Source organism: Dasypus novemcinctus, chromosome 2 (assembly GCF_030445035.2).
Source record: "Dasypus novemcinctus isolate mDasNov1 chromosome 2, mDasNov1.1.hap2, whole genome shotgun sequence".
In the NCBI taxonomy this organism is placed as follows: domain Eukaryota; kingdom Metazoa; phylum Chordata; class Mammalia; order Cingulata; family Dasypodidae; genus Dasypus; species Dasypus novemcinctus.
This window is the reverse complement of record NC_080674.1, coordinates 198,914,759-198,927,265: the sequence shown is the minus strand read 5'-3', so window position 1 is coordinate 198,927,265 and position 12,507 is coordinate 198,914,759. Positions and strand designations below refer to the sequence as shown.

The following is a 12,507-nucleotide window of genomic DNA, read 5'->3' as shown; positions in this document are numbered from 1 at the left end:
CTGGTAAACAGATGGGTGGGATGGTGGAAGTTCTCTTTACAGTGCCTCAGTGCGGTCAGTGGAGGAGGAAGCAAGGTTGAAAGTGAGATGGGTCACCTTTAGGAGGGATAAACAGTGGACTCAGGAAGAACAGATGACCACCAGGCAGCAGGAAGAGCCCTCTCAAGTTTTCTGTTTTTTTTTTTTTTTTTCATGGGAGACCAGTAGGTATGGTTGGATTTTCTCCAGCCACAAGTGCAGGTACAGAATAGATGGATTTTTTTTTTTTTTTAAGGTACCTGGGATTGAACCCAGGGCATTGTATGTGGGAGGCAGGTGCTCAACCACTGAGCTATATCTGCTCCCATAAAATACATGGCTTTTTATGCCAAGTTATTGCCAGGCAAATGTGAGAGGCAGGTTGAAGATGCACACAGGGGAGTGATTAGATTTGACCACGGTATCTAAGTTGGGTAAGGAGAAGAAAGACATGGAGGCAGTGGAAGGATGCTAAAAGGGATGTCCTGGAGGCCTCGGGATTGAAAGGGATTAGAACTGGAGCACTAGAGAATGAGCTGGAAAGAGCAGAGCTGAAGGTCGGAGTGGGATGTGAGGAGAGGATGCTAGTGATGTGTAATAACCCTGAGGTGCCACCTAAGTGACGACTGGAGTGTGGCTAGAAGAACCAAGAGGCCAGAAGGCCAGGACAATCTAAGTATATCCTGAAATCCCCAAGCATCGAGGCACACGTGAAGGAAACGGCAGGAGGCCTGACACTTAGCATCCTGGAGCGAGCGTGGATGTCACTGCATCTACCAACCCCTGGGCCAGCGCTGGAGAGGAATGGACAGAAATAGATGGCAGGAGAGGAGGGCGGGCTGCCCTGAGGAAGGACACTGCCTGGCTCCAGCCCAGTGCTCAGAAGGCTGCAGGGAAGATGGAGGATCCCATTAGAGCCGGAGGTGAAGCGGCCTGGGTCTGGTGGGTCTGCTGGCCAAGGGGCTTGCGTCCCAGAGGACGCAGTAGAAGCATCGTCTAGATGCTAGACGATGATTAGGGCTAGAGAGGATTAGGAGGGGAGAGGGTCGGGGATGGCCGTCCTTTCCAGGGGTTAAAGTAGAACAGAGGGCGGCCCCGAGTTTGGGGACACCTGGGGTGGCTGGCATTAACAGCCAAGGGGACATCCCAGGATGTCCTGATTCACGTCTTTTGTGGACCCCAGAAAATTATGTTTTTAGGCTAATCTGTTCCTGTGCATTCAACCTCTTTTATGGGGGAACTTTGGATTAGATCCCTTTTGATACGATCACTTTAGGGCCTTTGATTGCACTACTTCCTGAGGCATGACCGGGGTGGGTCTCAGCCGCCTTTCTGGAGCCTCATATAAACGGACAACTAAGAGCAGAAACACAGAGAAAGAGAGCTGCCATTTTACCCTGCCACGTGAGAGAAGATTCCAGGATCATCTGCAGCTAAGAAAGACAGAGAGGCTGAGCGAGAGGCAGGAGTCTGGAATTAGAAGAGCAGCTCAAAGCCGAGGCAATGAGGCCCCCAGGCAAGGCCCCCAGAGGAGCCCGACAGGCCTGGAGGAGAGGGGCAAGAGGAGCGGCTGCTGTTAAGCCCATCCATGCGCCTGACTGCTCACAGCTGAGCTCCAAAGAGAGCATCTCTGGAGGGCACCACCATGCGCCAGACGGCCCTCGCTGCAATTCAGTGAGAAAGCATCTCTGATGATGCCTTGATCTGGACATTTTCAACCCTGGAACTGAAGCTTTTACCCTAATAAATTCCTATTATAAAAGCCAACCCATCTCTGGTTAGCCTTTAGCAAACCTAAACTCAGGACTTGTTCTGCTCTGTTTGAGAGAAGAGGGCAGGAAGGGGAGGGTGTCTGTATGCCAGCCTCACTGGAAACTCAGTTCTCAAGAGCTCTGGAAGGAGCTATCCCCACCCCATTAAAAAGCAGCCCACCCAGCTAGTAAGCAGCAGAGCTGGAATGCAAACTCAGGGCCTTCTGAACATAAAGTGGTTCTTCCCAGTATCAGTGTCTGCCTTGGTGAAGACAGTTTCAGACTTCTGGGCTGCTCAAGCAAATACCATGCAGTGGTTTGGCTTACACGACAGGAATTTATTGGCTCAGTTTTTAGCCTGAGAGAACATCCACATGGGGCATTGTCAAAGTGATGCTTTCTTCCCAAAGACTGGGGTGTTCCTGGGGCTGGCTGCCAGCAACGCTCAGCCTTTAGCATCAGCCAAGGGCGAGCCAACGGCAGTGCCTCCAGCCTCTCCCTTCTCTCCCATTCGCGTTCAGCCTCTGGCTGCCCCCTCTGTGGCCTTCCCTCTCTCCCTTAATTTCATTCTCTTGTAAAGGACTCCAGTCATAGGCCTAAGCCCCATCCTGCCGGGCCTAGACTGCACCCCACCTAAGTAGTCTCATCAAAAGACCCTGCTTACAATGGGTTCATACCCACAGGATGGGTTAAAAGTTTAGGATCACGCTTCTCTGAGATCCGTACAACTTCACACCACCATCAGTGCAGGGAGGCTCTCAGGAGAACACCCCACAGGCCACCCCTCACACTTAAATGGGCAAGCTACACCCTTGGGTGTTCCCTCCCAGGCCCACCGTATCTTGAACTGTGGGGTGAAGCTGAGGGGCTCAGGGCTCTTGGAACAATCTGGAATGATGTGGCCAAGGTCATATAATTTGCTGTGTCTTTAATGACATCTGGATGATGAATTTGTCCCTTTCCAGTATTCAACCAGTTTTCTCCACCTATCATAGCACCACCCTTTATACTAGCTATGGCTATCCAGAGGGGCTGGACAGGGATCAGGGGTGATACAGCCCTAAACGGGGTTATGTCTACCCAATCCGTGGTTCCTAACTTCACAAAATTCACACGCCATTAGGAAGACAAGCAAATACATGACCCTCCGGGAGAAGTTACCCACTGCGCCGGCAGGATCCTCAGGTCTGCTTGTGGTCCCTCCCCTCCGCCACCCCCCTCCCCAATTCTCCTGAACCCAGGAGATCTATGCACAATGTCAAGTCCACCTATTAGGCACTGACACATCTTGCCCACCTCTCTGGCCCAGTGCCATTGCTCTGGACAACAGGCCAACTGAAGTGAGGACGAAACAGACTTTTCAGCAGGGCCTCCCTCTCTTCCTCCTTCCCCAAACCATTTTCTAGAAGGATGGCAGTGAGCCAGCTCAGTCCTCCATCCTAAGACAATTACTAAGTCTAAACAGGAGCCCTGGGCAGTTTCTGATTTCTCGGGAGAAAGCAGGAAGTGTTGCCGCTAGGGGCACAGGGAGTGACATTGGAGAAAACGACATCTGCAAAGTCCGCTTCCTGCAGCATTGCACTTTCCTCAAGACCCAGGAGCACAGAGAGGCGGCTCCTGTCTACACAGAAAGACAAAGAAGGGGAAAGGACGGAGAACAAAGAAGCAAACAGCTGAAGCAAAGTCAACTTTATTGGCCACCACAGGCGCACCTGCCCGCACGCCAGGCAGTGACACAACGCTCACCTAGCGCTCACGAGGACGTCGCCACTTATCGCAATTCCTTCCCGGGGGCTGAAAACGCCTTACACCTTCAGCAGCTCGTTTGTCACCCCAGCAGCAATTTCAGGGGCACACCCCCAGAGAACGTACAGTGCTTTCCCGCAACCCGTGCTCAGTGGCTTTTGTGGCCAGCACGTTTAGCTGGCCCTGCGCGCCTGCGCTCAGGTTCGGTCTCGCTTGAGCATTCCCTGCACTTTCCCACCGACTACAACTTGTCGAGGTTCGCGTCTAACAGGCTCCTCTTATCCACGGTACCAGGCGTCGTGAACCGCAGCAGGGGAATCATGCTCTGCTGGAAAACCACTACTAGCAACCATTGCCCGGCCTTCGACGGATTACAGCTGCGCTTAATGGATTTAGCTACACGGGATGGTACGTCTCAGAAACAGTAATGCCCACCCGAACAGAGCCATGGTGGTGTCACTATCCTTAGCCAGGCTCGACACCGCATCGGCGGCCCACTGCCAAGGCAGCAGTGTTGCCTGCTTCCCACTGAGCGAGGGCCCGTGAAGGCCTCGCCCTCCTGATGGCAGCCGCCTCTCCACAGGAGCACGCTGGCGTCTCTTCATGTGACGGCAGCATCATGTCCCGCAGCAAGGCTGGAATTCAAATGCTCGGCCTAAACAGTTCTCAGTTTGTCCACATCTTCTTCAGACCTCCTTCATTTCTACATGGTGCTGCATTTTTTGTCTACTCTATTACACAGGAAATGCCACAGGCAACCACACAACTAAGTTACAAAGTGTGATAATACAGCTGGGGAAATACAAAGTGAATACAAAGTGAAAAAGATACGGTGAGACCAACTGCCTGGGGACACCACACGCCCCTCAGAGCCTTCCCCACCTAGAGGACCAGCCTTCACACTTTCAGGCTAAGCACAGCTCCTGTCTCCTGAAAACACTGGGTTCATCAGGAGGTGGGAGGGAGTTGGCAGGGCACTACAAAGACAAGGTACCGAAGGTTCCTGGGAAGCAACAGCACTGGCTTGTACTGAGAAGTACAAACCAGGTGAGAAAGACAAAAGGAAAAATTGGGAGGCAGTGGAAAGAGATACACAGGTAAAGGGCAGTAAACCTGCACCATTTCCCATAGGTAGACTCTTCTTCTATGAGGGCTCAAAAATACTATACAGTATTTTATTTTCCTGAAAAGCTGGCTTCCATTCACAAGGTAAACATGAGGCAGAGTGTTACTGCAGCACTAGCAGAAGCTTCCAAAGGTGAAACTGGAGCTTCCTGCTGCCATCTCGAAGAGCCGCAGCAGTGCTGGCCCAAGTCACATCATGACCCACGCAGAAGCCCAGAGACACTTATGGGCTTGATGCTGGTGGGGGGACCTGAGCTCAGGCAGTGGTGAGGCAACTCTTTTCACTTCCCATGCCCTGAGCACTAGTAGGAGACATATTGTGTAAAGCACTCAGGTTTATTCAAAGAGCGTCTTCCACCTCCACCTACCGTAGATCTTATCTGTTAACAGCCCCACCCAGGTGTCAGGAAGCCCTGTTTGCAATTACTTTTCCTTAACTGTTTTGCCTTCCGTATCTGTTGATCTGGGGTAGGAATGCTACATGGGACAACTCTGTCTTGAATGCCATGTAAAAGGGGCAGGATTCAATTCCCTTGACTTTCGACAGTTAGGTCCCAAAGCTGACAATCAGGTGGCCACTGGGTGACTGATGCTCCAGGTAAATTTCTGATGAAAGCCTTATCAGCAACAAGAGTTACATGAGGAGATGGGGTACATGGGGTTAGTTTCCCAGGTCACAAGCCTCTACTATAAAAATGTTTCTAGCTTCAAAAATAGTTAACACCTCAAAGAAAGGGAGAAACAAACAGACCTGGTGGAAATAGACTATCTTGCACAACCAGGGGCGGGGCACCTTCAGATACCCTCCAGCCGGCCTACAAGTGAATGGTTCAGAATGACAAGTGGATGAAGAAGCAGGGAGGTCAGGGAGGGCGGAAGGAGCCTGGAGGCTGGGATCCGTGATGTCGGATCCGTTCTCCAGCCTCACGTTCCAGGAGAGCTCCGGTGCTGGGCCAGGTCCATCACTGCACGGGGGAGAAAAGAGGTGAGCATCCACAAAATCCCCAGCACCAGCCACTGTCCTGGGCACTTTGTCTATAAACCCCAGAACCCAAGACACTAAACCTCCACCCACACCCACCCTACAATGTCTTCCAGAGGCCAAACCTCATAACCCACAGTGCCTGAGTGACAGCTTAGAGCTGACCGAGGACCTCCCAGACGAGGAGGTGCTGATGCTGATGAAGGACCACGGATGCTGATGAAAAAATGCAGTCGCTGGGGCTTGGTCTCGAGTTTTAGGCAAGAGGTTGGGGGCAGAGGATGTGATGAGACCATTTAGGACGACAGCCGGAGGGCAAGGAAACTGGAAAATCAGGGGTGGGAACCACTGAAATCCTAAAGGGATATCCCTGGGGGTCACCCAGGCCTGACTGCTCCCTGAGCACGAGGTCCATAGTTCCTGGGTTCAAAGCTCCAGTGCGAGGCGCCAAAATCCCTTTATGCTTCATCAAGCTCTCATTAGATTAAAATTTTTGCAAATCATCTTCCTTGAAACACCTATTTCTCAACTTCAGTCCCAAAAGGCTAAGGGTAATAGAAGTTGTGATGGTTAAGCTAACATGTCAACTCAGCCAGGTAATGGTGTCCAGTTGTCTGCCCAGACAAGAACTGGCTAATTGTAAAACAAGGGCATTTCAAATCATCAGTGAGTTGATTGCATAGATGGCTGGTTACATATCAATCAACTAAGGAGACTGCCTTCAGCAGTGAGTTGTCTCATCCAGTCAGCTGAAGGCCTTTTTAAAAGGGGAAGTGATTTCAGCAGAGAGAATTCCATCGCTACCTCCAACAGCAAGCTGCCCCGAGAACTCATCAAGAGCTCACTAGGGCTCCTGGATGGCAGCCCGCCCTGTGGAATCTGGACCTGTGCATCCCCACCACCGTGTGAAAGAATTTTACAAAATCTCATACTATTTACAGATATCTCCTGTTGGTTATGTGTTGAACCCAGGACCTCCCATGTGGGAAGCAGGCACTCAAATTGCTTGAGCCACATCGGCTCCCAAGGCAGTATCTTTTAAGCTTTCTCTTATAATAAAGTTACCCTGTTAACACGCTCATTTGCTTTGATCATCTATGAGATTTATGCATTTCTTACAAATACAAGCAAGCCTCTTCTCCCTTGTCAACTCTCTGCAGCTGCTCTTCCTGCCAGCACACATCCCAAACTCTCCCAAGACAGCGAGTGGAAACCAGTCCCGCACCTGAAGCAGCATGTTGAGGCCCAGGTTGCGGTGCTTCTTCTCCAGCTCCGAGACCGCCCGCAGCAGGGGCTGGAACCTTTCTGTTGGATAGGCCTCCTCGTTTTCTGGGGCCGCTGCCTCTTTCTCTGCCTCCTGCAGGAAATGCTCTTCTTCCTCAGCGAAAAAGGCACGCAGCTTCTTGTAGTCTGAGAGGGCCTTCTTTCGCCGATCCATCACGTGTCCCTGCGCGACAGGCAGTGAGAAAAGCGGTACTCCTGTGCCCTCCCACCCAGGGCTGGGCACAGCCACCGCGCCCCTTTCTACTTCCAAGGTCCTGAGCTCTACAGCACTCACGTTTATTCAAAAAACCCTGTCTTCTACCTCCTGTAAGTGACAGGAGAGAGAAATATTCCTTGAGCTCTTCTGGCACAAACACATTCCCAACTTTTTAATAACTTTTCCTCCAGTCTTACCTGAATCCCAAGGGTAAAAAAGCATCCTGCTGGGGACATTGTATGCCCTGCCAAGGCCCACTGGGTGGACTGGGGGAGAGTGTAAACTACAATGTAAACTATTATCCATGTGGGGCAGCAGTGCTCCAAAACGTATTCACCAAATGCAATAAATGTTCCACGATGATGGAATAGGTTGTTGATGTAGGAGGAGTGGGGTGAGGGGAGTGGGGCGAGTATGGGGAACTCTTGTATTTTTTTAATGTAACATTTTTTTAAAAATTAGAGAGAAAAAAACCACAAAAAACAGAACCACACACACACACAAAGCATCCTGCTGGCCTTCAGCTAACACATTCTACTTGTCCCCTCAGCCTTTTGTCCTTTCTCCAACTACTAACTAACCACACACACACACAAAATAGGAAAGTATGGTATACTGATCCTCTTTGAATGTAGATTTTCCCCAGTTTCTTCTACTTAACCCTGGGCCCCACAGCGAGGACGAAAGCTGTGATAAGAGCCCAAGTCTTTTGCAGCTGATAAGAAATCAGCACAGGACTGCCGGTCAGGTTCTTGGTGCTGGGTACCTTCTCCATGCTAGCTGGCCAAGGTGGGGCACTACAAATACGTTCCTTTGATTTTAGAAGGTTTTTTCATCTGAAGGGTACCTTTTTTAAGGTAAACACCTCAAAAAGGGTTATATTAAAAGCCCTTATCTGTAAAGATGGAAACAAATGTGCCCATAAACCAATGAATGGATAAACAAAATGTGAATTATATATCTGATGGAATACTACTGAGCTGTAAGAAGAAATGAACCGGCACATGACAACATGGAGGAACCCTGGGGACATTCTGTTGAGTGAAATAAGCCAGACACAAAAGGGTGAGTACTGTGTGGTCTCACTGACAGGAAATAAATATGAAGAGTAAACTTACGGAGTTGGACAATAGAGTTCAGGTGGATGGGAGATAGAATTTGGGTTGGGAAGGGGGAGCTGAGGCTGGATATGTAGAATATTTAATAAGGTCAACTGTAAATGTAAAGTAAAAAAAAAGTCCCTATCTGCTAAAATTGGTAGACAAAGAGTAATTTGGGGTGACACAGGATTAGTGAAAATTTTAGGGATCCTTCAAGCTTCCCCGTATCACCCAGACTCAGGAGTTCACAGCGCTGCTCTTACAGAAGAACCTCAGAGCCTTCGTCCACGGGCGTCTGTGCTCTCAGAATGGACCTGCATCCTCTATCAAGTCCACCTACCGTCCTGGGTGGACGGAGGGGTGCACGCACCCCACGTGCTTGTGGGGCGGGGACAAAGGCGAGGGCTACTCCTGACAGTGGCTTGACCCTCGATTAAGCAGGCCTCCCCATCAGTGTTTCTAGTTGTTAAAAAAGCACTTCCTCTCTGCATGTGGGGAAAAAAGGGGATAGAGTTTTGAAACTCTGAGGGACTAGTACAAATTCTACCATATATAAGGAAAAAGTTATAAAAGAAAGCGTGCATGACTTTGTAGTTTTGGTCAGGAATAGAATCATCTACTTCTGAAATTCAGTCCCAAAAGGAAATAGGAAATGGAAGTAACAGTATCTTTTAAGCTTTTTCTTTTGATAAGTTTTGCTGCCAACATGCTCCTTTGATTTGATCGGTCTATGAGATTATGTATTTCTTGCACAAGTAACCTAATCAGACTGTAATGTAAACACTATGTATTTCTTGCATAAATAACCTAAAATAATCTAAACTGTAATTTAAACATTAGGGTAATCTAAACTGTAATTTAAACATTAGGGTATGCTAGTTAGCACAACCAAATCCCATAGGAAAGCAACACCAAGTTTTCCCACCTGATTATCCTTGGAAATAACTGTGCTACTTTTAGATCAAAATTATGAGTATTTTAAGGAGTTATCTGTAAAAAAGTAAGTTGGATTCACCAACACATCACCGACACATATAACACGGGGAGAAAAAGAGGGCTGCTAATCACTCAGACTAAATTCTATGCTGTGAAATAGTCATTAAAAGCCCTAGGAAAAAAACACCCTGGAGTTCTTCAAAACCACTTCCCAAACCCTCCTGCATGCACCAAGCCAAGAAGCTGCGCATGGGTTTGGGCAGCGTGGCTTGCTAACCCGTCTTCCCTCCGTAAGGAGCTAACACGGCTAAGGGCACGAGGCCCCCTATTTCCCTGGGACCCCGAGCTGGCAAGGCCCCCGCCACTTGCCTTCCACACCGCGGCCGCGGACTCGGCCTGGCCGTGCAGGTCGCGGGCATCGTTCAGGTCCTTTCTCATGACCTCCACGGACCCCTTGTTCTCCTGGGGGAGAGAGGCTGGTTACGCGCGGGTGGGAGGAAAGGCCCTCCCTGCGGAGGTCGGGGTCAGGGCACTCTGACGTCCTCAGCCCGGCGTAGTGACCTGGCCCAAGCGACAGTCTCACTTCCTCAGAAATAACACCCAGCGAGGTCTTCTGCTTGCCAGACAGTGTGGAAAGGAAAAGGGCCACCGCAGGTAAAGCGGCTCCCTTTTTAAAAGGGTTCTTCCCAGTGCCCCCTAGTAAAACGCCATCCGGAACAAAATCTGATAGAAAGCTCCTTCCTGAGAAATTAACCGTGGAAGTGAACATAAGATCTTCCAGTGAGAGCATCACAGGTAAGGAAACACACCCGCTTCACCCTTCCTAAACAGGATTCGGACCCGGAGGTACCCCAGAGACACGGGGCTGTGGGAGTCATTTTCCCACTTCCAGGTGTTCCTGGTCGAGTGGGCAGTTTACAGGAAAGGTCTGCACAGCCTCCTCTCCTCTGCCTGACTCGCTGCAGGGACCTAGTCGGGAAAAGCGCTCCTAGAAGCGCCTGACATCAGGTGGCATGCAAAAAGTGCTCGCTTGTTTCCCCCTTTCCCCCCGGAAACAGGGCCCTGAACTGAATTTCGTGTGCTCCCCTAGGGGCGGGCGCACAGGTTCTTCTTTCTGCGTCCCTCCCCGTAGGACGCCCTCCTCTGCATAGACCCTAGCCTGGAACAAGAGCTTCCAGGCTAAACTCGCCTGCAATGGCCTGCACTAAACGGAGACCTGACCCGAGAAGCCGGCAGGTGCCGCGGGGACCCGCGAGAGCCGCGGGAGGCCGAGCCGGGGATCCCCCACCCCAGGAGGCGGCGAGCTCTCCTTAGATAACAAGGGGGCTAACATCCTCCTCCGCGCCAAACCCGGGCCTCGCGGGCACAAATCCCAGGAGCGCGAAAATGACGTCTGGCCCACCATTAGGACAGAGCTCAGAGACCCCAAGTGCTGGGACCCAGGCGGGCTGAGACCGGGGCTGGCCGGGCAACCCCGGGGAGGGAGGAGAGACTGGGGGGGGGGGGGGATGAGGAGGGGTGAAACAGCGGGGGCGAGGGCCGGGGCGGGGCAGCGCACAGGAAGGGGGTGAGGGGACGGCAGGTCACCTTACCGGGGTGAGGACAGGGGGAGGGGGAAAGAGGGAGGGGCAGGAGACTTAGCGGAGCCGGGCAGAGACAGGCGGAGATGGAGAGGGCCGCAGGGGCAGGAGACCTACGGGGGAAGGGGCTGGGGACAAGGCGAGGGCCTCAGACAGCGGGTGGGGGGCAGGTAGACAGGGCGAGGGCCGCCGACGGGGTGGCGCAGGGAGGGAGGCCCGGAGGACGGGGTGGGGCTGGGGCAGGAGGTCCTGCGCGGGGAGGACGCGGGCACCGGCAGGGGCGCGCAGAAGCGGGGCGGGACGGGGCTCTGGAGACGCCCGGGGCGGCGCCGGGGCCGCGGGGAGGGCCCGCGGGCGCTCCCGGCGCAGGCCGACCTTGCCGCGCAGCGCCCTCCTCCAGCGCGGCGTCCACTCGGGCGGCTCGGGCGCGGCGGCCCCGCGGCAGGCGCCGCAGAGCGGGGCGGCGTCGGCGCGGCAGAGCAGCTGCAGCGCCGCCTGGCTGGCCTGCGCGTCGCGCGCGGGCGCCGCGGCCGCCACCTCGAGCGCCAGCAGGCGGAGGCTGAGCGCCGGGCGGCCGGGCTCGGCGGCGCGCTGCCAGGAGTCGTCGGCGCACTCGGGGCAGGGGAAGGGCCCGTCCTCATCGGCCCAGAACTGCACCACGCACGCCCGGCAGAAGCGGTGGCCGCAGTCGGCCCGCACCGGGTCCCGGAACGCGCGCTGGCAGATGGCGCAGGCGGCCGCCTCGGGGGCCGCGAAGCCCTCCAGCTCTGCGGCGACCGGGCCCTCGGCGAGGGCGGGCGACGCGCGGGAAGGAACCGCACCCGCGCGCGCCCGGGGCTGCGGCCGCCGCGAGCCGCGCGCCGAGGGCGGGGCCGCAGGGCCCTGGCAGCGGAGCGCGGCACCGCCCGGCTGTTCTGGGGGAGCCCGCCCGCGCCCTCCCCTCCCGGGATATCAGAGCGATCGGGATTGCCCCATCAGTGGCTCCGTGCGCGGGGATGAAACACATTCAATAATATCTGGAGAGACTAGTTCAAACGTGGTTTTGAAAGCTGCCAGGACCCGAGCTGCCAGTCAGTGCGCGCGCTCCGCCCCCAAGGTGGGGGCTGCCAGGAGCCTGCGGGGGAAGTGCTGTCTGCGGCCACCTCGCCTGCTCAGACCTGGGGGACCCTTCCTGCGGAGAATTCCTCTGCTCAGACCCTCCCTGCAGAAACCGTCCCTGCTAGGACCCTCCTTGCGGGAGGCCCTCCGTCGCCGCCGGCTTCCGGGCGGCTTCCGCTCCTGCGCCCTGGGGTCCATTGGCTGGTGGGAATCTAGGGGAGACCGCCTTTCCTGCCAGAAGGGGGGGCTCTCGACTCTGCAAGGAGGGTCGTCCGATAAGGCACAGAATGGTCTCCTGACCTTGCCCCAGAAAATTCGCGGGGGGCGTGGAGTATCTTGGGAAGAGATACATAAAACATCTGTTTTGGGGGATGTTTTAAAGTAAACAAGCAAGTGGTTAAGAAAATCTATGTAATTTAACACTGTATAACTTAAATTGTATGTGTACCTTTTACATGATATTTGAAAGGATTCGAACTTTTAAGCCACAGTGCAAAATCTTCTGAGGCTTTGTTTTTCCGAGTTCCTAGGGTTCTTTGTTTCAATTTTTAAAAATTTGCTATAGACTTGAAATCACTAAATTGCCAGTTGGAAGTATAAACAGTCAACTGAGGTTAGTTCGCTGTAACGGTTGGAAGGTGAAAGCGCTTCAGACGGGTATAGTTCCGGGGAAGCCCAGTTCATTTGGGTG

General features: G+C 53.3%; 1 protein-coding gene across 1 annotated transcript; it reads right to left on the bottom strand.

Annotated features, from left to right (window-relative positions):
- Positions 1-3,443: 3,443 nt before the first annotated feature.
- On the bottom strand, positions 3,444-12,014 carry RNF187 (ring finger protein 187). The gene is made up of 5 exons (XM_071218748.1): positions 11,876-12,014; positions 11,094-11,653; positions 9,508-9,600; positions 6,848-7,069; positions 3,444-5,605 (listed from the first exon to the last, which is right to left on the bottom strand). Exons 1-5 carry the CDS (start codon positions 12,012-12,014, stop codon positions 5,603-5,605), a joined length of 1,017 nt encoding a protein of 338 aa, XP_071074849.1. The 3' UTR covers positions 3,444-5,602.
- Between the last annotated feature and the right edge of the window lie 493 nt (positions 12,015-12,507).

What these genes read in the sequence shown, in the direction of transcription:
- RNF187 (XM_071218748.1), bottom strand. Translation starts at nt 12,014, where the DNA reads ATGGACCCCAGGGCGCAGGAGCGGAAGCCGCCCGGAAGCCGGCGGCGA. An exon ending in CCGCAGGAAGGGTCCCCCAG is followed by an intron (nt 11,654 to 11,875) that starts GTCTGAGCAGGC and finishes CCGGGAGGGGAG; the next exon opens with GGCGCGGGCGGGCTCCCCCA. An exon ending in GGAGGGCGCTGCGCGGCAAG is followed by an intron (nt 9,601 to 11,093) that starts GTCGGCCTGCGC and finishes TCTCTCCCCCAG; the next exon opens with GAGAACAAGGGGTCCGTGGA.